General features: G+C 43.1%; 1 protein-coding gene across 1 annotated transcript in view; it reads right to left on the reverse strand.

The window, feature by feature from the left end:
- GALNT10 (polypeptide N-acetylgalactosaminyltransferase 10) overlaps nt 2,618-26,960 on the reverse strand; it is an 84,586-nt gene continuing 60,243 nt past the window's right edge. The window contains exons 5-12 of the mRNA XM_021410289.1: nt 25,240-25,425; nt 23,207-23,390; nt 22,196-22,313; nt 14,383-14,490; nt 12,066-12,287; nt 11,223-11,339; nt 9,258-9,407; nt 2,618-8,543 (exon numbers count right to left, since the gene is read on the reverse strand). Coding sequence (XP_021265964.1) covers nt 8,376-8,543; nt 9,258-9,407; nt 11,223-11,339; nt 12,066-12,287; nt 14,383-14,490; nt 22,196-22,313; nt 23,207-23,390; nt 25,240-25,425 — 1,253 coding nt within the window. The 3' untranslated portion in view covers nt 2,618-8,375. The remainder of the gene's footprint in view (nt 8,544-9,257; nt 9,408-11,222; nt 11,340-12,065; nt 12,288-14,382; nt 14,491-22,195; nt 22,314-23,206; nt 23,391-25,239; nt 25,426-26,960) is intronic.

Consider the following 26,960-nt stretch of genomic DNA (forward strand, 5'->3'; position numbering starts at 1 on the left):
CGGCCTCCCCTCAGCGCCGGGCCCGCGTCCCTTCACGGCCGCGCACGGAGAGAGGCCTGACGGAACCCGGCGGTTCCCCAGGCCGGCTCCTGCTTCACAGCGGCGGCGAGAGCCCGCCTAAGCCCCTGGGCACTGGGCTAATTAAACACCGCCAAAAAAAAAAAACAACGCAAATTTGGGGCTGAATGTGCATTGCTGCCCTCGTGAATAACTCCTTCAGACACACTCCGGGCACCACCCGAACCTGAGGATCCCGAGGAAACAATATTAAATACACACGATTTCTAATTACACAGCAGAGAGAGGGAGAAGATTGAGCTTGGAAGCGTGCTCCCAAAGCAAGCTGACTGGAAACATGCATAAAGAAATAAATCCTGGTGAACTGTGGAGAAAAGATGTCACTTTGGGAAGCGCTGTCACCTGCAGGACAGCAGACAGCAAATATTATTGCCAGAGGTGCACGGGAAGCTGGAAGTGGAAAATACCTCCCTGAAGAGAAGACTGCTTGTACAAATAGAAAAACAGTGTGCTATAGGATAAAGTATTTCTGCAAAGTCTGAACTCATACATGTGGAGAAATGCACTTTAGTGCAGGATGAGCCATGCTGAACTTGCCCACGTGAAATACCCCAAAGGCACAGACAGCAACACTGACGCTATTGGACTCTCCTTCCTCCAAGACAGTCAAAAAGAACTAAAATACACAAGTTCCAGGCAGCCCTTGCATCATCACCAGGCATGTCACAGAATAAATCTTGAGGGCAGGGCTCAGTCTTAGTACACTTCCTCAACAGCTCTGTCTCTTGTCTTAGTTTTTATTGCTGGTGTAGTCAGACAATGAGTAATTTGTCCCTATAGCCATGGGAGAACCACAGTGCACTCTCTTGGGGACAGCACACCCAGACACCATCCACTCCAAGGGGAGGGGGTGGAAACAGCTTCACCTGCAGCCCAACAAGGGGACAGTGAAGTATAAAGGAACTTAGAGCAGCAAGAAGACCCTGCTGATAAAAGCTCCCATCCTGATTGCTTGGGAGCAGCCTGCCTGAAGCAGTACACTCCTAGTACACGGAGCCAGGGAAATGGGAAGCGCAGAGGGGTGATGGTACTTCTGTGGTCTTAGAGATCCTGATAGCAAGCTACTTTTATCTTAATGATACCAATAAAACTCAAACGTCAGGCAGGACAGCCTAGACATCCAAGAAGCTCACAGCATAGACTGCAGGGACAGAAGATGAGAGCAGCAAGCAATTAGATAAAAGAGAACTTAATGATAACAACCAGGGCTTCCTCCTGTCCAGGCAACAAGGAGATGCTGCAGGTGCTCCTTGAATGGCTCCGTGTGAAGTTGGAGGAAGAGGCACAGGTTGGTACTTACCATCCCATTGCATTTCACTTCTGACTGCAAACTCTGATCCCATGCAAATGAAACCATTTTCTTTTCAAGTTGTTTTGCAACATCTATTAAAGGGGGAATAAAAAATGCTTCTCTTGTCGCTGTCTGCTATTTCAGTGCGAGCTACTTCCAGCTCAGGGTAATACAATGACACATCTTTTCAGTCTTTCAGAAAAAAAGTACGAGGAGGTCTTCATGTAATTGCAGTCTATTTCAGCATATTTATCCTCATGGGAACTTGAAGATTTCACAGTCTGCTAGACCAGAACTAGCTTGCTGTAAAATAAACTGCATCACAGAGCCATTCTTTATTAGGTATCTATCACTAACCTGATCTAATAATTCTTTGTGGGAACTGCAATGAAGTGAGAAACAATGTTTCATACACCCATCAGCACCGAGGCAGCTTTAGTGCCTTTGAAGCAGCGATGGCCTGCTCATCCGAGTCAGCCTCTAATGAAATTAAGGAAACCTGCACAGGCCCTTAAATCTTAGCTGGAACAGCACTACCTTCTAAAGATAGGCCTGCAGTGTAGCTGTCATCTGGAAGTTGCTGTTTTAATGGCATCATTCACGGTTCTTGAGACAGAAATACTGCTCTCCAAACAGTATGTGCTGCAAACGCTGACCTGAGATGGCCTTTTTTTCACCTCCAGTCAGAAATCAGATTATTTCCATTTTCTCTGTGTTGGAGGCTCATGGAAACACAGCACTAGTGGTGCCCCAGATCCCCACTCTCATCACCATTTCTGTGATGGCAGATACTGAGTTGAAGGTGACACTGCTATGGTGCTTAAACTCCCACAGCTATAGGTGTGTACTCTCCATAGAAATGCTTCCATGGCCAAGAATCGCAGCTTAATCTTCCCCTAGGAGTCTGCCTTGCAGTTGTCCGCTGTTCCCAAAGGAAGGGCCATCCCATACCTTCACACCTGCATTTCCACACAATATTGCTGTCCCCTCTCATTTTATTTCACTATTTTTTCAGTTTTACCCCCATGAAGACATATAAAAATGAGCATTGGGAAGGCCACGGATGAAATGAAGTGGTGATATCTTCGGATGTTTCCCAGTGGGGCTGGAGGAGAGCACTGTGTCGTGTGGCAGGAATCCTATGGTACAGAAACATCAGACCAGGTACTGAAGCTACACAGAAGTAGAGAGAAGGGATATTAATCACCAGAGCAAAACAGTCAGGGACAGTCATTTCTGCATACACAGTTTCAGAAAACACATTAAAAATTTATTTTAAATATATTATAAAAGGAAGTCCATTCAACTTTAAAAACACTAGGCATTCTATCAATGATTCCCAGTTTATGAAAGCTACTACATTAAAGTGCTACAAGTCCTTTACCACCCCCAAATATTAGGCTGTTGGTCCTAATATGCACAGAAATAAATATACACTGATTCAAGAGGCACCATCCAGTTTTACAGATAAAATGCATGCAGTACAAGGTATAGACAAACTTAGATCTTATCACCGGGATTCTGAAGAATGTATTTTAAAACCAATTCTCTTCACCACCCTACAGGCTAAAGCTATTTGTTGCTTTTGTCACAAGGGTAAACATTTTCATCTTTTAGCTTGATGGGGTCTTCTTTTTTTTAGCTTGAACTTCTCTTGTGGTTGAAGGTCTCATTTGCTTGCTCTCTAATTGGGATTAAATCTTCTTTCCAAGAGCTGAACTAGTAGCTTTGAGACTGCACAGGTCCAGTGTCTTTAAATAAGACTGCTGGAATCACTAAAGTCCTTTGGGTAATACAGAGGTATCAAGAAAGCTCAAACGCAGTCAGCGTACTCAACTAGCAGAGGCAGAGTTAAAGAAAAAATAGCCATAGGGTTTTAATGAGGATTTCTGTAATAGATCATTGCCTAGTTTCACACGCAGATCTCTAAGTTAAAGTGTGACACTACAAAGGAGCTATCAGAGTAGAGGGTGAGTTTTTCAGTTACACTTTAAATTTATTCACTTTATAAGTCAATCTGATTGGTTAGTGAAGAATTTGAAATGAACTGACAACTGAGTGTTGAATGCTGGTAGAAATTTCAGATCTCAGCTTTCCCATTTTCCACCCACTGCACCCAAAACAGGCGAAGACTCAAAGATTGTTTGAAAAATGCTAACTCAACACTTACTAAGGTAGAAAAACAAAGCATTTAAAACTAAATCTTACACAGGTTAGGAAATTCCAGCACACAGACTCACCTTGCTTAGGATCAAGCAATAGTTTTGATGCACTGAGAAATGGAGCAGGACCTAGTGCTCCTGACTCCCAGTCCAGCCCCCCTTTTACCATGCATATCCCTGTGAAAGGCCTTTCAAACCTGCCTCTGCAGACCCTGGCAGTAACCTAAAGCTATTCATCATTTTGACAATAGTTTGCTAACTATTTAAGAAGCTTGTCATGCTAAATAACTGTTAAAACAAACCTACCTGCTGCTTCACAGGTAAGGACCACTTAGGCACTATCAGGCTCCTTTGTCACAAGTGGTTAGAAACACAGTAGGTGAGTAGGAACCTGAAGCACAGCAGCTGGGAACGGATAGCACACTTGGATCCCCTGCTAGCAAAGCCAGACTGTTTCAGACAATTTTACCAGCACTCTTCTGACTGAAAGAAAACATTACAGGCTGACTGCTAGAGGCTGTCTGTTCTCTCCAGTCAAAACTATTCAAGTGTCTGTTCATATCTTGAAAGAATTTAAAATAAAGGCTTCTCCCTTTTTATCCAGCAGTTATGCAATTGCCCAATATGACTTTTAAGAGATCTCCCTCATCTCCCCCCAGTGATGCAACCCAGTAGAGCTACTATAATGATCCTACTACAAGAACAATATGTTCTTGCAATACTGGTTGCTGGTGGTGCCTGTTCAGTACATCAGCAGGGAGGAGGAAAGTTTGCTACCTGGAACTTTCCAGTAAAGGAAAGCAAAGTCCTGTGCATAGATGTTACAGTAAAACAGACCAGGAAGAAAGTTAAGGGAAGAAATTGCTTTCTTGCTACTTCTGTATTAGATTCAAACTTATCCTTTAAAGGTTTCTCAGTGATTGAAAGTTATCAACTTCCTGTAAGACACTTCTGCTACAGAAATGATATGCCCTTGGGACAATTTGTGATTTCTGATTTGGATTCTTAGAACATGAAATGCAAGACCTCGCATGCCAGTGAAACTCATTGGACTTCACCATGAACACCCAACAGCTAACCAAGAAAACCTCTGGTCTAGCTTTATTCATTAGTGACAACATCCACCCTACCCACCCCCAAGTCATTAATTACATCAATTTAACAGAGGAAACCCAGGAGCTTCTGAATTACTGTCATCCACACAAATTTTGCACTTAAACATTAAAAAAAAAAGCACACACACACAAATTCTGCATGAGTTGAGCTTTCTCATACATCCTCATCCTCCCAGCCCCTTCCCCTCTTCTCTCTTGTCCAGCAAGGCACTAGGAAATGGTTCAAGTTTAAGCATCTGCTGTACATTTACATTTAAAAAGGCACATCTTTATTTTAATGATGCTGTATTCCCCTTTCAGTAAGGCTCACTCTTTCTTCTACTACAGTGTGAAAAACAAAGTTATATGCCCAGGCATGAAAAAGGACACCTTGCATACATAAGGTCCTCAAACATATTAATCTGTAGGCCTTGGAGATCAGCACCTGTATAAAACAAGAGCTTCAAGAGCAAATCAAAGTATAATTATGCGTCATAACACACATCTAAGGATCTCACTCTTGTCTGGGATTCTGATATTTAAAGGCAGCAGAATTTATGCAGCCACAGAGTGAGGGTTTGATTGAATGTTTTAGGGGAAAAAATGAAAAACATTTTGCATTGGATAATCACTGGTATTTAATCTCCAGTCTTGGCTTGCATGCAGATATGAAGATTTGCTTATGTATTCATGCTTCAGCAATTCTGCTTACAAATAACCAGAAGTAATTGGAATAATCAACCAGTTTGCCCAGCAAAGGCCCAATTAAAGATGTAGATGGTGAAATACAGCTTCCATTTCTCAATCAGTGGATGGTTGGCTATATTAAGTCTTATTAGTCAGCAAAGCCTCTAGAGTATTGAAACTTATAACTGATGTAAATAAATTAATAGCTCAAAGCCCAGTGAGCCAGTGAGAAATGTACAGAATTTGTGGGGCACTTACAAGTTCACAACCCCAAAACTTTTTAGAAAACAAATGAGATCAACAATGTTGAGAAGCACCCAGTGGGACCAGTCACCCTAAAGCTCCGGTTTCCACATGCTGTAATTGGTTGTTGAACACAAAATGCCTCAACATCCCCATGTCTTTTGATACATACTGCTACGATCTGTCCTTTCTCACCCAATTAAGATCACTCTGTGGTAAAAGACCTGCTCATTACTGTAGTTCTTTCTGAAGCAAGCGTCCAGTAAGGCAAGCAGCTAGGACTCCAAAGCTCTCTTCACAAGGTGAGCCCAAGTACAAAGCAAGCCATGCATTTTAGAAACAGAAACAAATCCTCTTGTTAGAAAACAAAAACACACAAAGCTGCAAGCAGAATGCCCTACGGTCCATGTATATCACTTGCTGATTGTGTCGCAGTTATTAAAAAAATGAAAATTGCACTGATCATGGACAAACAGCTTCTTGTTCCACAGGTATTAAAACATTCATAACGACATTTATTCAGGCCGTCTAGTGATCCACAGTCAGCACTACTAGACTAACGAGAGCATTAATAACTTAAGGAAAGCAAGTCAGACACAAAGCACTGGAAAGCAGTGCTCTCTCCCATAGAAATGGAAAGAGATTCTAATGTCAGACATATTGTAGTCACTAAGAACATGTGATGGCAACTCTGAATGACACTGATCTCACTCCCATAGCAATAGCGCTGCAGAACTGTCACAAGGAAGTCTAGATCTTCTTTCCTTTCTTCACTCCCAGAACATTAGACACTAATTCATTTGGCAACCCCAGTCCCAGCTGCAGTGCAGTGCCCATTTTCCCCTACTCTGTGACTGCCTGTACCAGGTGAATTCATAGAACAGGTCAGATACAGCCTCAGTTGTGAGGATACAAGAGGTGGAAACGATTTTGAACCTCATAGTTAACATGTCAGATGTGAGAGCTAGGGAGGTGGCTACTTCTGTCCTAGTCTGCTCCCAGTTTACAGACACAGCTCTATATGGCCTCAAATATATCTGAAACACAGCTAATGATCCCACAGTTGTCAACAGGAGAAAAGGCTTCTTCTGGAGCTCTGCAAAGGTGGGAGCCATCTCCTTCACTTAACAGAAGAGAAAGAGATGCCAGAGCAGAGCTCTCCTTGCCCAACAAGGAGGTCACGACGTCCATTTACCGTGTTTCTCAGGTGTCACAAAGTGGTGCACAGCACCTATCCTGAATACTTGCAGACTTCCACTCTCGCACAGCTGGTTGCACGCTACCTCCTCCTTCAACATTACTAACTGCACAGCTGGACAAACTGTGGAACTGAATGATTACTGGAAAAGGGCTGATTTTATTCATTTAGGCAGCATCTTTGCAAAAGGCAAAGTGTATCGTCATTCACATTTTCACATTTTTTAACCAGGAGATGTGACCGCTGCCTTCAGAATAAGATAGTTGATTTATTGTTTTTGCAACAACTTCATTTTAAACCAGCGTGGTTTTTTTTTTTTTTTTTTGTAAACACTCATTTCAGACTTCATACTAATGGTTCTTAATTCATTCTCCAGTGTCAGCACTTTTTTCCAGCTTCAGGGATGAGACAGTTCTGGTTCTGTGTCTGGTAGATCCTGTAGCCAGGCTAGAAGGGTAGTACCTTGCACTGCTAACTGACTACACAAGGAACAGGTATCAGCTAAACTGGCCCCTTGATCCCACATCTCTGCTTAAGCAGCAGGTTTCCAGTCACTGGAAACTGTACAGTTCAGCGGATATTGGGAAAGGAAGGGAGAGCACATTCCCACAATCCTGGAACACCACTGACAACAGGACTCATGATTAGAATAAACTACAAATGGATAAAAACCAATGGCTAATCCCAGCCCTGACTTAATTATTCTGAATTAATCTGCTCACACCAATTGTGAGTTAATCTCTAAAGGAAAAAAGCAAGTTGCCTTCACATTTAACTCTAAGAAACCCTAGAGGTGACCATGATAAAACGACGCTGAACAAAAGGTGAGTTTGATATCCAAAAATCCTAACTTGTAAGAACTGTGCTCACTTAAAAAACTCTCTGCTGATCTTTCACCTTGAGGATTCAACAGCGAGTGACAAACTGACTGCAAAACGAATGGACCAGAAACGCAGACTCCTCATTGCCAATAACTACAGCAATAACCCCAACACTTGGCTGCACTTCCTCTAGAGCTCTTTCCTTTATCAGAGCTATCATTTGGAAAGTAATAACAGTCAATCTGTTTGAAATATATTTTGGTTTCAGGAAAAAAAAAATATTCATTTCATTTTACATTTTGATGGCCTATTTCTTTTTTATGTCTGTGACATCAGAGAATTAAATTTTGCGTTCAAGATTTTACTTAGATGGACTTTGGAAGATAAAGCACATATTTGGGAATGCTTCAGCAGGTGGTATAGCAGCTACATAAAGTACTGTATTTCGAGGTCCTAGAGAATAAAATCATTTAACACCAGACCCACATGGGAAATAGAGCAATTTAAAAAAAAAATGTAGTTTAAATCACATTCAGACTCCTCTAAAAACAGAGTTTTTGTTCTCATCTCAGCACAGAAGTGGCTCTGGCAAAGCCTTTAGAACTCCACCATTGCCAGAAGAGAAGGATGCAGCATCTTCACAATAAAGACTGGCCTGCTAGTTTACCTTCTCCTGAGATTCTCCCTTTTACCTTCATTAACTGTTAAAAAAAAGTATTCTTAAAAAAATTTTTTGTAACCCTCCCCAGTAAAAACTATAATTGTAAAATATATATAATATATATATATATTCTCAGTCTTTTAAAGATCAAGATTTCTGTTAAATTTTTCCAAGACAGTTGAGTTTGTGTGTTCAAATATCCACTGCTGCGTTGGAGATGAAGGATTGCAGCTGTTCATAAAGATCTTTCGGTCACTCTCACTGCAGTCCATACAGCTGCTGCTTACCGGATGGTAAAGGGTCTTGTCCTGGAGAAGATACATTTCGTAAGGTTGCTAAGCAGAGAAGCAGAGCTATTTTAAAACCAACAGAAATGAGTCTTAAAATCCAAGGCAAGACACTTGGTCACTGAGTGTATCCAAAGAAGTTGTTTGGCAAGTATCACCTCAATTCCCACCCCTTGCAACGGTATTGAGCCCAGTCCTAACAACTGTACCGGGAAGCTCAGAACCTATTTCTGAAGGCAGGTTCTGCAGTCTCCAGGCTCACATCCAGTTGCAGTCACTCCGCAGCACTGTGCATAAGGACTGCAAGGACTCGGACATGGCATTTAATCAAGAACTTACTTACCTGTTTGAAACAAAAGCATTGCTTAGTAGGAGGATGAATAAATCCTTATCTACTTTTGGCATGACCTTCTAGTGTTTAGAACAAACCAATAAGCACAGCACACCTCTTTGCAAACAGGTTTTGCAAGGGCGTTACATAATCTCACTTCCAGCAGTTGACAGGACTGCAAGGACAACGTCCTTTTGCTTAGCAAGCCCTGGAGAACTGCTTACCATTTCTAACCAGTGAAGAAGGGCAGCAACCTCTTTCTAATCAAGGGTAATTAGTGGCACAATGACAACAGATGAAAAGACAACTAAGACACGGGTGGTGGCATTTTAAAGAGACTTAGGTGACTACAGGCAACTTGACACCTTATACATGCACGCACGCACACACACACACACACTCACTTTTCGGTATCTCCAGAGCTGGTTCCCCTTCATTCCATGACAGTCATAGAGGGTCACAGGGCTGCTGTGGGAAATGGCATCAAAACAAAACTTCTTGGTGTGCTGAGGATCCCCAGGACGGATGTCTTCTCTCCAGCTAAAAGTGAACACCTGCAAGGACAAACAGGACCCTCAGGATGGTACTGGACACAGTGACCTCACCAGCAGAATGACATTCCCTTCTTTGCCCACAGGGTGGGGATTGCTTCAGGAAAGGACAAAACTATCCTAGAAAAAACTGCTTCCACCTCTGGGGATAGGGACTGCTGATGAGGGGAGTCTATAACAGCTACCACGTGGACTGCCACACAGCATGCTAAATGAGACTGTGCTGCTGCAAATTGCCATGCTAGTTAGCTTGGGTACTAATGGCAGACTTGAATGTCTCTGCATTGCAGAAAAACATCGTGGATTAAGTGAGCAGCTGACCAATTACAGCACTTCAATGCTAGCAAAAACAGGGGAGAGCTACAGAAGCTCTGAGTTAACACTGGCAGTAAATATCCAAGTTTATGCACACAGCCTGCAGTCACCTTGAGAATAGTTTGCTCCATGCCTTATGACACAAGAAAACAGGAGGTTTACAGCTCCCCACCCCACTCCATTGAACTGTCAAAAGGGTGAACACCGGGGCAATGTTTCCTGGTGCTCTCTATTGGCTTTGCAACGATCTGTCAGCCTTCCCAGACCTCTTCGTTGGGGTGAAGTAAAAGGAGGGCTATACCATAGGAAAGAAAAAGTGTTTTATCTCTAGTAACTAGGCATAACCTATCAACGCCTAGCCAAATCATAGCTTTAAAGAAAGCTGCTGGATGCCAGCATATCCTTTCTACGTGCTGCTGCAGGGATATGGGCCAGCACACATCCCTTGTGATCCCCGATAGGAAGGGGCTGTTTTGGGGCTCCTTTCAGAGCCAGGTAGGGGAACAGCCTTTTCCTCAGAGGGATCTCATGGAGCACTAAGATAAACCATTAATGAGCAGAGTGCTACTGTTTGGTGCAGTGTGGCCGAAAACTTCTGCACAAAGCAGCTTTGTTTCCATCTCCCTTTAAACCTCTCTAGTGAGAGAAATTACCATAATCATTGAGGTTCAAGGCTACACAAAAGTCCCAAACACATTCTCCTTCTAAACATAAGCCAACACTAATTGTTGAAGATCCTCCTGACACAACAGAGGCTTCGTTTTGGACTGTGTCTGAGTAAATTGGTTTCCAGTTTTCATGCATCAGAATTGATAGGCAGCAACCCTTTATCTCCAACTGAAGCCATTGCCCTGAAGAGTTAGGTATGGCTCAGTAATAAAGGCATTGTTTTCTTGATCTTTTCTCAGCCCAGTTGCTACAGTTTAGACAAACTAATATTTCCCTCCTTTCTCTTACAATAAAGCTGTCGTTTCTGGCACTTTATATGTTGAGAGGGTGAATCTATAGCCTGGACGGTTTCATCTCTCTCCAGCAGTGGTTGGTGTTTATAATGCATTTGCCTCCTGTCAGAAGGATGATAGTAAGCGGTTATTGAATGCTTCTGCAGGCTCATTAATATGCATGATGCTCCTCTATCACTTCTTTCAGCACAGCCTTTGAAGTTAATATTCACTTTGTTACATATTACAGCTGCCTTGTTACTGGTTTCTTTTATTATTTTGGCATATTTTTTTCTTGTGCTTTCTTTTGTTCACCCTGAGAACTTCAAAGCAGAGGTAAAAACTCTGCATGAAGGCTGCCAGACTGCAGACCCTGCTGCAAGCACGTCACATCCTGCTGCCAAGCCCATCAAATGCAGCGTGCATGTGAGCCTTGGGGTGCACAGCACTCTCCCTTCACCTGACAGTTCTACAGCAGCCTTACTTCGCATTTACCTGTTTTTGCGACTCCTCCCCCCCAAGATTTATTTAGGAGCGGATGAGTGATCAGGGGGACCATTACCTGCACGTTGTTCCATGCTGCCTCTCCTCTGTCCTTCACACAGCTTTCCAGCCTCAGCGGGGATCCCAGAGATCCATGTTTAGTGTCCACACACAGCCCAGTTCCTACGTTGCGTATCTGAAATATTAACTTAGTGCTCAAATCTCCTCTTATCAAACGACAGCCAACAGGAAAGAAGGCTTAAACTGCTTCAAATAACGGCAGCATTCGTATGAATAAAGTTTTAAGATTTCTCACTTAACTACATATCTGAGCTGTCAGGCAATGGCTAAAAGAAAGCACAAACCCCACATGGGGCCCATCGGGAGCCAGCTGTAAAATAACCTGCAGGACACAGCAAACACCATCAGCTACAGAACTGCAGAGCCCACTGTGTTGTTTTGTGTAACAATTCAGTACCTCACCGCTGGAGTGACTCTTTCAAAAACAAAGATGTGTTTCCTGGCTTTCAGATGGGGAAATGAAGGTGCTGAGAGAGCTCAGAGCAGTTGTACAGCCCTTTGGAAATATAAGATTCCTACTATTGCTCAGCTGCCTCCTCTTTCCAGCTCATCCCATTGGCATGTTCTGCCTTCGTCTAAATACGCAGCATGCAGACCAAGCCAGGCCCCTTTTTTGTTTTGTTTGTATTTGTGCACTAATAAAAGCTGCTGTTTAACTGCTTTCATCGATCAAACCAACATAACAGTGTGGGAATTCTGGTCTTTGAAACATCTCAAGCAGGATCTTTAAATTCTTGCTTGTCACTTACAACAAACCGGTACTGCAGCACAGGGCTAAGGCAACTTCAGTGTCCTAAATCGAGCGTGTTTACCCACTGCACATTTCAGAGCACAAACTTGCCTCTCCCCAGGCAGCTGCAGGAGGCTCCACTGGTGGGTAAAACTTGGGCAAGTCCCACGCAACCTCACTCATGAACCACTTGAAGCTCTTGCAGTTGAGGTTGTTGCGCAGTTCCTTCTGAGCTGCGACATCCCCTGCAGAAAGATGCCGGTACTCTGGTCTGCGCTGGTAGATGTACTCTGCGTACTCGTCCATCCACACCTCAGCCACCCGCTTCAGATTCTGCGTGGGTAATCGCCATGTGTGAAAATGAAGGGGAAAAACACATGAGAACTCTCTGCACAAACTACTGACATTAGCATTCAGCACAGCTCTCCTGTTTTAGCTCAGAAAGGATTTTCATTCACATCCACTCTCTCTCTCCGGCTTTAGGACAAAGATTATTTTTATTATTCTCTAGTTCCAAGGGATTTTTAGAAAGATATTTTCAGCTGAGGTCAAAAAAGAATCCTGGCACTTAGCCATTATATCTAGTTCCTTGTGGCTTAGAAAAACAACATTAATCAAAAGTTGTTTTTTTATTTTTTTCCGAAAAAGAAGCAAGTCAGAGAATGATGCTGGTAAATTCCACTGGCCATTCAAAGGTCCCCGACAAAATGTTCTTTCTTAAATCTTCCCTGTTACATTTTATATTCACCTAAGAACTGGATTTGCACTGCTCCCTAACAGAAAGCTTCAGTTCACAATATTCTTTCTTACCACTATTTTTTGATTTCATGGCGTAAAAAAAACGTTCAATAAGAGAAACTCCAGGATACAGTAGGAATATGCATCTTTGAGGTGACCCTTAAGAACAGAAGCAAGTGGTTTATTTCCTGGCAGTGGTATGTTTCACATTGCTCTTCACAACAACCCCATAGAAATAAAATGAAACCAACAGAAACCAAAAAACACAACACAGACTCGAGCCTTTCGAATCAATGACACCTCCAGTTTTGCACTGGCTCTGCAGCGAGCTCTGCATCTCTTATTTTGGGAGGAAGACAAATGCCAAAATCATCCATCACTTTAATGCTAAAACAGTGTCTGAACCCCCTGTGTAATTTCAACACAGCAACAAACGTGACCCTCTCGAGATGCCCACCCTACTGCTTCTCAGAAGGCACTCAGTCAACTGTTGGACCTTGGACTGTTCTCTGGCAACATGAGGTGTGCTCCTGGTGCCGCACGGCAACGTGCCGCGTGCAGCCATGACTGCAGTGACCCCACAGCACTGCCCAGTTTGCCTGAGGGCAGTCAGTCCTGCAGTGGTCAGACGCTGCCAAAAAAATCTAGGTTGTTAAGATGGAGCAGTGCTCCCCTGCCCCAAGTGCAGCCTACACAAAGCAAAAACAGGTGTTCGTCTCAAGATGACTTAAATAAGTCATAAGACATAGCCTTCCCTGCACCTGTCCACCACTGCCTTCCAACGCTGTGAGCATATACGAGTCAAATGCTGAATCAAAAGAAATACAGCTCCTTCCTGAAGGGAAGAGGAGAGTGCTCTGTTCCTCTGACAGGTCATTTCTGGGCTGAGCAATACATCCAAATCTCTAACTAGGGCGATGCTATTAAACTGAGAAACATTGCAACACTTTGCAAGCCCTAAGACTGCAGAGCAGCAGGGCATTTTTTTTTTGTGGTTTGTAGCTTTGCAGCCTTCCTGCTCCTATGATTTTTTTCTCCCACCAGAGGGCAATGCAATTCCTTCTCAATTTGAGAAATTAATTGGACAAAACCAGTGCACAACAAGCAAAGGCTCATTCCTCTTTGGGCTACACTAGATTAAGAAATAAGATGCCACAGAACTTTGCACTGTGGAGAATTACAGCTTGCTCATTTAATGGTTTGTGATGCTTGAAACGGAGAGGTCTTTCAATCACCAAAACACAATCAGCACTCTGAAGCGTGCTGCTCTTTGAGAACACAACTAAAATGACTGAAGTATTATACAAATAAAAATGCTATCTTGTTTGTTAAATTGGTGATTCCATACCCTGTGCCTGACTGCAAAGCTCCCTCTCACCATCTAGCAATGGATGGTATTTTAAGCATGGCAGCTGTCTGCACATGAGTCTGCAGCTCCTTTAGACTCTCATCCCTTTTTGCTAGATGTCCACTTCCACAAAAACTGCCCAGTCTGACCCCTAACAAACAAGTACAGTTTGAGTATTACAAGCCTAAATTTGCCTCAACAAATGTGGCATGGTCACACTGTGGTCAGACATCCTTCAAAGCTTAAGAGGTAAAGAAAACAGAAGAACTTTGCTTTACAAAACCTTCCAAGAAGTGTGTGTCTGATCACGCGCAGGATGAGGGGAACATCATTGCCACTTACTCTTGCCAGGCTGACTCCTGTAGGGACCTTGTAAGGAACATATTTTCTGTAGATATGACCAACTCTAGAACAAGGGATGTCCTCCATACGACCTCCACACATCCATACCTGTGACACAGCAGAGATACAGATTCACTCTTGGTTATGTGGAGGGAAAAAAAAGACTTCAAGTTATGAAGAAACTTAACACAGAATTTTAACATTATTATTATTATTACAGTACATTCTTTGAAACACCCTCCCTCTTTGCTTTAGTCTCAAATCCTTTAACTACCTGCTTAGAGCCATGCAAGCCTTGATTTAGTGCAAGTACTATCAAGCCCAATGTCTGATAAACAGTTTAATTTTGCATTCCTTAGAGAGAAGAACAGAAAAAAAAGTCCAAGCACACAGCACACTTTAAATTGCTATAACAGCAATAGTAGCCACAATAGTTAAACTGGACTGCCATATATGATCCTAGGGGTAGGCTGCGTAGAAAGGAAGCATCTCTATAGTACGGGTCCTGTCATATTCAAAACGCTCTAGGGAACACATGAGCCTGCTTAGGTTATAGAGAGCAGAAAGAACTGCTGCTTTTCACTGTGGTTATCACTGCAAAGTCTGAGATATCACTTACATGGTTTTACTGCTGACAGGCAATCACTGGTTTTGCAGCCTTACAATTAAGCAGAAATTTCTTCCTGGTGAAAACATAATTAACCTTAAAAAAGATCTCAGAAAGCTGATGAAACACACTGCTACTTAAAGATGATTACGCTGATGCTTGACTCGTGTCTACCTTATGCCCAAAAGTTTCCTTCCCCATCTGGAAAGACCTCACTCTGTGCCAACAGTCTGCAACAACTTTCTGTTATTCCTCACTTATAGCATGGATGGAGTTATTTTGTCCAAGCAACTGAAACCAAAGGATGTTTTCTGCAACTGCTAATCTACTTTGTTAGGTTTAAGAAATATATTCCTACGTGCTTCCCAGAGATACGTAATCAATAGCGAAAGTATCCTTCGCTCTGCAAGACAAATGATTTTCTGAATTCCTGAAGCATGACATTGCCGTGCCCTTCGCTTTGTCCCTAGATCTTATGTTAATACCCCCAGGGCAGCAGTATTAAAGGCAGCCTGCTGGTGCTGCAAGCTGATGCAGAGCTCTTGATCTCTCCATTCACTGTGGCTAATTTGAGCCACCGCAGTTCACTGTACAATGAGCTTAGTCAACAGCTTCACACATAGCAGGCAATTCCATTAATATTCTATGGTGACAATATTAAATACTTAGCTTGGAAGAGAAATATTTGGCCAAGGCTGCTGCATAATTATTAACTCTGACACTAAAGTCCTCTGGTGTTTCAGCTCTGTCTACTGGCCCTAATAATTACAGTCATTTGCTGACTGCGTATAACTTAATGGAGGTTGGTTGCTCTCCGTTACTGGAATATTTTTCACAGGCAACTTCTAAAGTTCAAGGTACTTAATTACATGCCATTACAGTGAAAGAGAGACAAGAAGTTGACAAACACTCCTTCTACCGAATTTCATTCCTTTTGTCTCTGCTGTGTCTTGAGAGTCTGGTAAAGGAGAGAGGAAGATGAAAAAGAAACTTGCACTCAGCTTCTGTGAAGTTTATAGTGGAATCAGAAATGCTTCCCATTCCACAGCTGCTGTGCTTTTTATTACAAAGGGCCACAACGCAATTTCTTCTGCTAGGAAATTAACAGATTGAGAAAACAAGAATTTGGAGATGTTTTGTGCTTCTACAACAGAAATGGTTTGTACAAAGCTGTAAGAGCTGCAGCAGATCTGTCCAGAACCTAGGAACTATTAAGACTTTAGGAACAGCTGAAGAAGCCTAGAACTTAGCAGCATAAGCAGAAACATTCCCTAACAACCTGTATTTTTACACTGTACACTGTGCCCAGCATCAAGAAAGTCCTATTGGTTCAAAAGTAGCTGCATTTTAGTGTAATGCATGCCTGAATGAAAATACCAGCTTGTTGTCCTTGCTGCCAGCCCAAACGATTCCCTATCTGCCCTTGACCACTAAGGAATGGCTTTCAGTTGGGCCATCATGAATACACATCTCCTCTGAAAACACAACCGCCCTAAGTAACAGGAGAAAGCGATTTCTGCAGTCAGTGTGCAGCTAGAGAGAAGAGCTCTATCCTTGCACTGCAGGTCTTGTGGTGCAACGCAGACGGCACTTACCCATTGTGCAGTGCACCAGAGATGAAGGGGTTATGGGAAGCTGGGCAGAATGGTGAGACATTGGGCCAGGAGCTCCTCACTGACTCTCCTTAGGACACTATGTAAACACATGCAACGATATGATAAGAAAAGCTACTGAACAAGTGAAGTCTAAGATCTACAGCTGTTTTTCTAATCATGCTTTAAAATATTTACTCCCCGGTGATGCTGCACCAATGCTGCATGGAGCCAATGGCAAGCTTCCCAATTCCTGCCAGCAGACCTCAGCGACCCTTCCAATGTACTTTGCCAGCTCAGTGCTTTACTATTGTCTCGTGCTGCAAGTGACAGCACACTTGTGGTACAAATCTAATTTTAAAAGCATAGTCTCCATTCATTCATTGCTGCTTTGATTTATTTTATTAGTGAGCTTCTTTGTGTGGTGACAGAACTCATTACAACCTCCATAAAGACAATTACCAGTCCTTATCTATAAAACTGGCAGAAAGGAGAGAGGGGAGGAGTGTGACGTGCATCAGTAAAACACCGCGAACAAAAGCATTAGGAAGTTGGAGCTAAAGGTCAGGGGAATCGCATCCAAGGGTCTGCCAAAGAATAACTGCAAGGGAAGCAAACCCAAAATAGCTGCGTGCTGAGAGCACACTTCTACTCAGTTGGCAGTATTTGGTTGTTTTGGAACAAGGGTACAGTTCACAGGCATGACACATCAGAACTTGCACTGCTAAAAATACAGCAGTGCTGAACAGCTGAAATGGTGCTGTTCTGCGGGGAGCACCTCACAGTGACACTGTCACTTACTGCCGCCTTCTCCCTTGGCCAAAGAGCCAGATTTTTTTTTTTTTTTTGGTTGTTGTTTTATGGAGGGGTGAGTCAGTGCCTCACCTTTCCAGTTGACACGACAGTAAACATCAGAGCCTGACTTGACGCACTTCATTTCCAACAGTCATTTACTAGACTGCCGTAAGAACAAGAATCGGAGCTGGTCAGGCAGGCAGGGCTCTATGAAATGACCTGATCAGATCTCATTAGGAGAAAACAGGAAATTTCTCTTCCTCCTCAGGCACAATTTTACCCATCTACATTCCAAGTTCGGAATCCGGCAGCTGACAGCTCTGCTGGAATTAGCTGAAAACCTGGCTACACTGAGGTCGATGGGAACACTGCAACAGAGTTTTCTGAGGCCACATTCTCACCCTAATCATAAAATCATGTACAGGAGAAGTAAAATAACAGCACAGGTGATATTGTTTCTGTCTTCCTGGCGGCCTGGAGAGCTATAACTCCATATTCATAGAATGCCTCAAGAGCCTTTGACTTAGCTAGTGTGCTGTGAAAGCACGAGATAATACGCCACCTATTCTCTGCATGGGAATGTTATGCTGATCCAATTCCCGTTCTGCCATTTCAGAAAACAATGTCACATAAGAGAGCTGAACCTCTCCTCAAAAACACACAATACAATACCATAGTTGGTGTGAGAACACAAATTATCTGAGCGTACAAGGTTTATGCTTCCCAAGACAGGAATAAAACAAAACAAAGCCACACAAAAGAATGAGTCAAGCCTTGAAAAGAAAGCTGCTTCTGCAAGAAACAGCAAAAATAAAGATCACGGGGTGCACCAACGGAGAGAAGCTGGCTGCTTGTCTGAGCACACGCTGAAAGGTGGGAAGAAAAGGGCACTGGGGATGAGTCCAGGGGGTCTCTGCATGACAAGGTAAGCGAGAGGATGAAAGCAAGGGCAAACAGTAACTCAGGAAAATGTTAATTCTCCCTACTGCAAACATCAGCTGCCACTGTAGCTGGGACTGACTGCTCTACAAAAGATTGAGGTGGCTAGAAAGGCACTGGGATCTGCGTATGTGCACATCTTCTCCTGCACAATACAGACCAGCACAGCCCCTCCTCATCTTCTCGAACACTATAGAGTAATGATAGCAGATAGCACTTTCCAATAATTGCATTTCACGGGCAGATAGTGGTGTGTGTGTGTGCATTTATTTTCCTGCTGGTGCAAGAGTACACTGATATTTGACCCAAGCACACGGGATGAACCAAGACCAAAAACTCTAGCTGACAGCCTGAAGCTGATCTCTGCATCAACAGGACAGAGGAAGGGGAAAGAAGCCACCCTTTGCTGAAGCAGAGAGCCTTAGAATTAAGCAGTATGCACAGGCTTTAAAACAAACAACCCAAATCAAAACAGAATGCTAGGTCTGCTCCAGTGTGGGCAAACATGAGCTGCTGGAAAGCATCGTGAGCATGTGCCTGGAATAAGCACAGAAGGCTCACAACCAGCACTAACTTCAGTGACACAACTGGAAATGCTGTCAGAAGGGATTGACTTTGCACCTGCCAGGAGGCCAGTGGCAAAGCACGAATCAGAAGCGTACTGCTGACACCAGGCAAAGGAGGTGCACATGTTTGATACGGGAGCATTGATACGTGAACTACAGAGCGCTTGGATTTCTTGGAAAATGCACAACTCGTTTTATGCTGTGGAAATCAGGAGAAGCAATGTGTCAATTTTGGGGAAAAGGATAAGGAAAGATGCAGTGCTCTATGATCAGCAGCGCGAGTGCTGTGGATGTTACCTACTGCTGAAGCAAAGAGAGAAGACCATAAGTAACGCTCCTCGTTTCTGCCTCTCTGTAAGCATTCTTTTCAGGGTGTGTCAATGTAATTTGTTAGAATTTTCAGAATCTCTAAATTTCAAGACAAGCGTCTCTAACACTGAAATGATGCATCAGCTAGTGAGGGACATTCCAGATTCTCATTCTTTGCTCTGGACATAGAACACGCACCAAAAGCATTGAGATCTATACCACTCATGACCTGAGCACCAAGCACATCTGCATTTAAACCTACACAGGCCAGAGACATCACTTCTTCCTCTTTTGTTCCCCCACACTTCCAAAAATCAGAGACAGTTTAGTGAAGATTATGTAAAAGAAAAAGAATGGCTGCCACAAAAACACCGGATAAGAGACAACATGATGGGAAATGAAACACTACATAGATAGTAAGACCTGTAGAAGTACTGGGTAATATAAACAGGACAAGAGATGGAAGAAGTGCATGTTCTTTAATGTGGAATGGATAGACTGACTCCTCCATTTCTAACCCAGAAATTCCTACTTGGATGGACTGAGACCACAAGCCAGCATTTAAGGTTAGGACTCCAATTAGAAAGTTTGTTTCTAACTTAAATTTTGCTTGATTTTTTTCATCCCCACAGTATGCTGTGTTTTCTAGTGAAGTTTTTGCACACATTTAATCCAAGGAACAGGTGTTTTATTAATTGAGTTTGATTCATCCCTTGTTTAAACATTTTTTGAGGTGCTAAAGGCTTCTAGTTTCTGTGTTGGCTTGCCTTCAGCCTGAATATGTCTCCTCTGAAGGAAGCACAGCCAGCTGATGACAGAAATACATATGATCTCAAAACAGAAAGGCAAGAAGCTCCTAAATAAACTTGTTTACTTGCAGTCTCTCAGCAACAGAGCCCTGGATTTTAAAATAAATGCAGAAAACCAGATAGTCTATGTGTGGCCAAAAATAAAGAAGAATATATTTGAGGAAAAAAGAAATCTGCTCCTGGTGAGGCTTGAGAAGGCCAGAACTGATGCAGCAGTACAAAAACCAAGAGCACAACACGGTACTGCACCCACAGCTCCCAGGCAGAGGAATGAGCTGTAAATTTGGCACAAGTCTGAATTTGCATTAAATAATAAATAACGTGAAAAGAGTTAGCCCATGTCTAAACCCAGGGTTTTAAATTATTTGGCGATGTCCCTCAACTACAAAATCTCAGTTTGCTTCTAAAGGTAAAACCATGGCTCTAAGCTCACCAGGAAATGTCATAGCTTCATAAATTCTACGAACAAACCTTCTATTCTTGCAATTCCAGCAGAATTATTAAATCTATCAGCCACAGATGAATGTATCAATCTATCTTAATTTCTGAAAATATACTGAGCCTCTTTCAGCTAGAACTTCATTTTTCTGTTGCACAATGAAAGAAAAAAAAGAGGGTCTTGGCGGAGATTAATTAAAGCAAATTTATCCCTCCATACATTACCATCTCTGGACTGAAATAAAACACAGCGTGTTTCAAAGAGGATAAGCAAACAGATGAATGAAGCAGTCTTATTTCCTGCAGATCAAGCAGCACGACTGTCTGCTGTGGCACTAGAGACAAAGGGCTTGCCCTGCCGCTGTCATCACTCTTGGAAACCAGCATTTTCAAAAAGGGCCGAGGAAAAGAGGCTGAATACTGTCACTGCCCCTCCCTGCAGAGAATGACATCGTTACACTATTTCATTACATGCAACACAAAGAATAAATAGCTCCAACTGTAATGACATCCCCAAAGAGGGAGTCTCTCCTCCCTCTCTGCTGCTGTTACACAGGACAAGGGACCTCCACCATGGCTTTGCTACCAAATTCTGTGAGCAAACAATGGAAGAGGAAACTTTGCTGTATGGTTATACATGGTATGAACGCATAGTAATATGGTGTGCTGAATATAATTTAATATGTCTTTGAATTACACAGAGGCACTGAGATCTAAGAATCTCATTTTGTTAGAGATCACACGTGCCTGTTTGTCAGGGGAGACAGATGAGGAATTTCAGCTGCTGAAGCTAAACTGCGCACTGTGCTAGCATTGCTCCTGCCTTCTGGCCCCATACCAGGGCCAACTACCTCAGTTCAGTGGCATTCATACACTTAAAAGTTTATATATTCAATATCTGAAAGAGAAGCCACACGGTGGCCCAACAGAATTTAATGCAGAAATATTTACTTAATCCTCTACAGGCTACGGGAAGGATTCCCACCACTGAAGAGAAGAACAGCCACCTGCCCTCGGTGATCTGGGGCATCCCAGTGGGCTCCCTACACGTATTTCAGAGCGCCATACTCCAAGATAACACACGAACCTGTGGTCTTTGTGGGTCACAGTGGCTCACTGCCATTAGTGTGCACTATTGGTCAGCTGGCTAACTTATTTCAGAGCCCTCAAACCAAACAGCTTGGACAATCAGTAATAGAACTGTCCTTAAGGCAGATAGATAACGATGAAGTTGTTGCCAGCAGAAGTGTTATTATTGCAATTGCTGAGGATTTCTCCCAGGGTAATTAATCGGCTCAGTTCCTTGCAGCCAGGAGTCAGATGGATTGACTACAGACAGTAAGTTACTCTCAGCTCTGGGAACTCAACCTCAGGATGGAGGCACTCAACCAAGCAGACAATGAGATGCCTGGATCTCTTCCACTCAAGGAGCGTATTTCATCTTCTTGCTAGAGCGAGTGCAAAAAGCCTACCAGGAACAGACAGCTCCACGCAAGCTGACTTACCCTTGCTAGGAAGAGCAAATGCATCTGAAGCTGTGACCACAGAGCAGGGGCACCCCAGCTAATGCTCCAGAACTGACCCTCACAAATGACTGGTGACACCATCGCTGTTTCTTCAGCACTATCTTACTTACTCCCAGCTCTTTCACCTTTAGTTGCACGCAAAAGCAAGGACAAGATAGATCATTCACATTCTGAGCCTCAGAACAGTTCTTACTTTTCAAAACAAAAGGAATTTCCAGAGAACATAGCTCACCTTAAAGGATATTTCATACTGCTCTCCTCCCCATATCTCCAGACCTGCATCATACCCTCCCAGCTCCCAGAACCACTTTCTATCGACTGCAAACAGTCCTCCAGCCATTACAGGAGACCTTAAGGAAAAACCAGACTCCATATTACAAACATATTCAAAGATACAAATCTCTAGCTAAGCATTTAAAAAACAAAGCAAGATTTCACAAATATTCTTTCCATCGCCCAGCGTTCACGGTGCATTTGCAGTCCTTTAGGAAAGAGCAATTGTTTTTGCATTAGCTATTAATTTCCCAGTTGCAAGTGGAGGACTAGATTAGGCTCCTTTTAGAACCGATAAATGCCTCTCCTCCAAACAGAAAGAGTTCACCATTAAGTGACAGGACAGAACCTCTTCCAGAGGGACCCACACGCTGCACTTGTGGTGCTCTCTGTTTCAGTAATACGATCAAGTCATTGAGCTTGACCTCAGAAGGTGTTTGGTGGTTTTTGGTTTTTTTTTTTTGCTGCAGAAGTAAAAAGGACAGCAGAACTGTCTGTGTTGGCAAGCACAGCAACAGCAGAACATAACTTGATCACAGATTTACTTCTGCAATGCACTGCAATCATCAAAATTGCTGTAATTATTCTGCTAGGTTTTCTTCTCCCCCCACCTGGGAATGACATATAAGCTGCCACCGGTTTGTTGTTTTTGGCAAAGCACTAGGGATACTAAGTTATGTTTGAAAGATCTCAGTAATAAATGACCGCATTAAATGTTATACATTACAGTTTCAAATGAAATGTTAACTTCTGCTGGAATTAAGGTGGCAAAAAAATAGCAATGAAAAGGAGAGTGTTCACAGCTACTACACAATGCATTTCTTTTACATCAGCAAAGCAAACAGCTGCCAAAAAGCAAGTAGCTCACAATCAGCTTCTGGCTCCTAGTACACCAAGGTGTAAACCAACCCAGTAACAGGGTGTTGTGCTGTTCAGCCAGCTCTTAGCACGCTGCATTTCAGTCACTTACTCAAAGGGATCACTGGGATCGAGTTTCTGTAACTCAGGAGGAATAGGGATCCTCTTGTAATACATCTCCCAGTCAAATGCACCTCGCATTGCATCTCCAGCCTGAGTCTCATATCCAAAGTGGTCATGGTCAATAACATCAATCATGGGACAAACGATAGTCTTGCGGTTTCGGGCAATGCGATCTGAAGATTGGAGAAACATGTTAGAAAACCTGCACCAGTCGGTTCTTTGACCATGAAAGTATAGCAAAGAACATCAAAATTTCAAAATACATCCAGGAGTGATATAGCTTTCCTCCCTTTCATTCTCTTCCGAGCAGGTACTTCAATTTCTATCAATTTTTCTGGTGTTTCTGAGATAATTGAGATACCCAAGCGAAAACTATTCAGATAAAACACCAGGCACTCGTCCTATTGTGACCATCAATCTGAGGCAGAATAGAAAGACACAGCTGCACCACCGCAGATACTTCAACCACCAGGTTAAAAAAACAACAACGCTGTAATTACTTAGTTAGTGGTCCTCATTTTAACGAGCGACCGCAACGTGAACCCTTTCTGCGCTGATTCCAGCGGAGGGCAATAACCCATTGTACCACCTCGCTTTAATTGCTGTGCCAGAATCCGGCAGGAAGTGATCCAGACTAATGGCATAACTGCTCTCAGCAGGCTCCAGAAATGCAACGCACCTCCTCCCCTCCGCCTTTCCTTCCAATCAAATAATAGGCGACAGGAGTAATTCCTGCATAAACATCTGGAACTTCTTAAATACTTTATTACCAAGTAGGTCTCCTGTTGGAAGTTAACTTTCAGAGCAGAGGCGACAAACGATGTTTCGGCTTCCAGCGCATGTCGAACAGAAATCCTTACTATGCTTTAAAACTGTAGCACGCCACACATGTTCTCATTTAAATGGCATTTGAACTAATTCTGTCCTCCCTCCCTAGGGCTCAAAAAGCTGCAAATGTTTTTACACTATTGCGAAAGCAACGTTATTATCATCCCACAATCCTGCTGACAAGTCTGACTTCTTTGTTAAACCTCAGAGAGAGCTTTGACAGGTCACTTGCAATAGGGCTGTAAAGAGGTTGGTACTCCGTAGGGCAAAGTTTTTCTTTCATACAGCATTGTATCTGACAGCTAAAGTGAACTAGATACTGCAGAACACCCACTCTAAATAATGTGGGTAGAGCAGTAGATACAACTGGGAAACTTACTGAATCTACAGGAGGGCACAGACCACAGGAAACACACCCTTCCAAAACAAGCACAAAATCCAGATAGCATCATCCCACCCAGCTGAGTGCTGCAAAAACAAACAATAAAGGGAGCTTGCTACTTAAACAGAAACCTCCTCAGGAGGCACCTGGCTAAAGGTGGTGCTGGCCAGAGGCACAGAAGGCACTGCCCTTGCTATTAGTCATCCTTGGAAAGAAATGACATTGTAAAACTGATGCCTCCTTAAAGACGAAGCACGGCCTTGGAAAGGACTAATCATTTCCACAAATACACACCAGCAGCTGTTACTCAAAAGAAGTATTTTCCACAGGCTTGCAGACTATGAAGTTGAATATAGTTTTACAGGAGAAAGAAATGGAAGCTACTTAAAAACTGTACATAAAGATCTTTTCTGAAGTATAAAGCAATTACTCTCTGCAAGCTGTTGAGTGACCACATAATGGTTGACTCTTCTAACAAGCCGTAAGTTATTTAATATTTCATTTAGTGAGGAAATAGAAGAAGAATACGATCTTTGCTCTTTAATTAATCAAAGCTTATTATAGGACCATTGTATAGCCTAGCACAGAAAAAAATCATGTGGTAAAGGTTGCAAGCTGCCAACACTGTACCTCAGTCTTGTGGCTAAGTGTTGTTGGTTTTTTTTTCCCCCACCTTTAAAGATATTTCATGTTCTTTTTGTTCGCTTACAGTGCAAGGAGACAGCAGCAGGTGGAAATAAAAATCAACACCAATATATGTTGCCACCTCTTTACCAGTTCAGCCATGTACAACACGACACCACCAAGCTTACCTAACAGAGGTGGCAGCCAGTTCACGTTGGCCTCGCAATGGGAATCCAAGAAGGTGATAACATCTCCTATTGCCACAGAGGCCCCCAGCATCCGAGTTCTTATCAGCCCTTCTCTCTTTTTGGTTCGGAGGATTCTTACGTTTGGGAACTGGGCCATATAATCTTCCAGGCGTTTCTTCAGGTGTTCTGTAAGAGAAGTGGGAAAACAAAACATGCACAAATAAATCCTTAAAAATGCAGTTCCTTCTGTACCAGAAAAGAATGCTTTTGGTTCTGAATGCTTAGGTTCTGAATGCTTAACAGATGCGCTAATAGGAAAAAAGAAATAAGAATAATTTGGTAGAAATCTGAGGTTTAAACATAACTCTTTACTTAAGACTTCTAAAGATGTTCTCAAAAAAAAAAAAAAGAAAAAAACAAGGAGGAACTGGGAGAAGAAGATGGAGGAGTGCAGGGTGAAGAAAAAGAAAGCAGCAGAGAAAGGGAAAAAGGAACAAGAAGCCAGCAGACCTCTGGGAGAACTCTGCCGGAACAGACTGCAAGGAGCTATGGGCATTCTGCAAGAAAAAAATAACGCAGCCTAGAAGAGATGCAGAACAATTCACTTTTAGGAGTAAACTGCACTCAGGGCACTTAAATTGTGTTTGGTTTCTTCAGAACACAAAACATGACCACCCACTCACGCTCAAATAAAGAACAGCAAGAGCCCAGCCAGGTACCCAGCAAGGCAGGCACAGCCTCCCTGTGCATTTGGATGGCTACAGAAAATGCTTATCAGAGATATTTGCATTTGAATACGGGAATATTTATGTTACAGAATAGGGACCGGAGCCACATTTGAAATTGTGCGCACGCTTGTGGTCACCATGATTAACAAGAATTCAGATAGGAAAACTGCACAAAAAGATGACTGAGTGATCAAAACAATGGGCAGCTTGTTTAGATGCAGAAATAAAAAGCTTGGTCTACACAAAGACTGAGGGCACACAGCTGTCTTTACATCAAAGAGCGAAACACCAAAGAAAACCCTAAAAATAGGCTCAGAGCCGATGCTGGCCTAGTCGCTAATGGGTGGATCTTAGCAGCTGAAGTTCTGACTTACTTGACAGCAAACCCCATTCACTGTGTGCCAGGAGCTGTTCGTTAACGCGTCGTACTACCCGCTGCCATCAAGCGCTGATCAAGGAGACAAGCCTCTTTCAGCAGAAGCCGGTCTGTTACAACTCAGCAATTAACTGATCTTAAATCTCACGCACTAAATGGAAGCCAACATCCACACCCAAATAACGCCGCAGGTTGATTTGCCTTGACCACAGGGAACACAGCAGGAGCTGCGCCGAGGTGCAGCGAGTCGTCCGTGCGATGTGCACGGAGTGCTCCTCTGCTTCCAAGCAGGCACAGAAAGGCAGGGGCTGAAAAGGCAGACAGGGTGAAAGCACTCTTCGTCAGGGTGCCAGGGAAGCCTGATACTGGAATAGCTCCTTTGAAAGAGCAAAAGGGTAAATAAACGCCACCAAGTCACGAGCTCTCCCGGATGGTGCTGACCCAGTAATTATGCCTTAGGGTTTTATCTACTGGGGGAAGAAAACAGGCAAAATCCCTATGCCTGCCATATGTTCTGCACCTTCCCTTTGAAGTAATCATTACCTGCCTTCAGTGAAAGATAACCCAAATCGACTTCTTTGCTTTGGAGCTTTCCTAGCAAGCTCTTTACCTTTTTC

This window comes from Numida meleagris, chromosome 12 (genome assembly GCF_002078875.1).
Source record: "Numida meleagris isolate 19003 breed g44 Domestic line chromosome 12, NumMel1.0, whole genome shotgun sequence".
NCBI classification, from domain to species: domain Eukaryota; kingdom Metazoa; phylum Chordata; class Aves; order Galliformes; family Numididae; genus Numida; species Numida meleagris.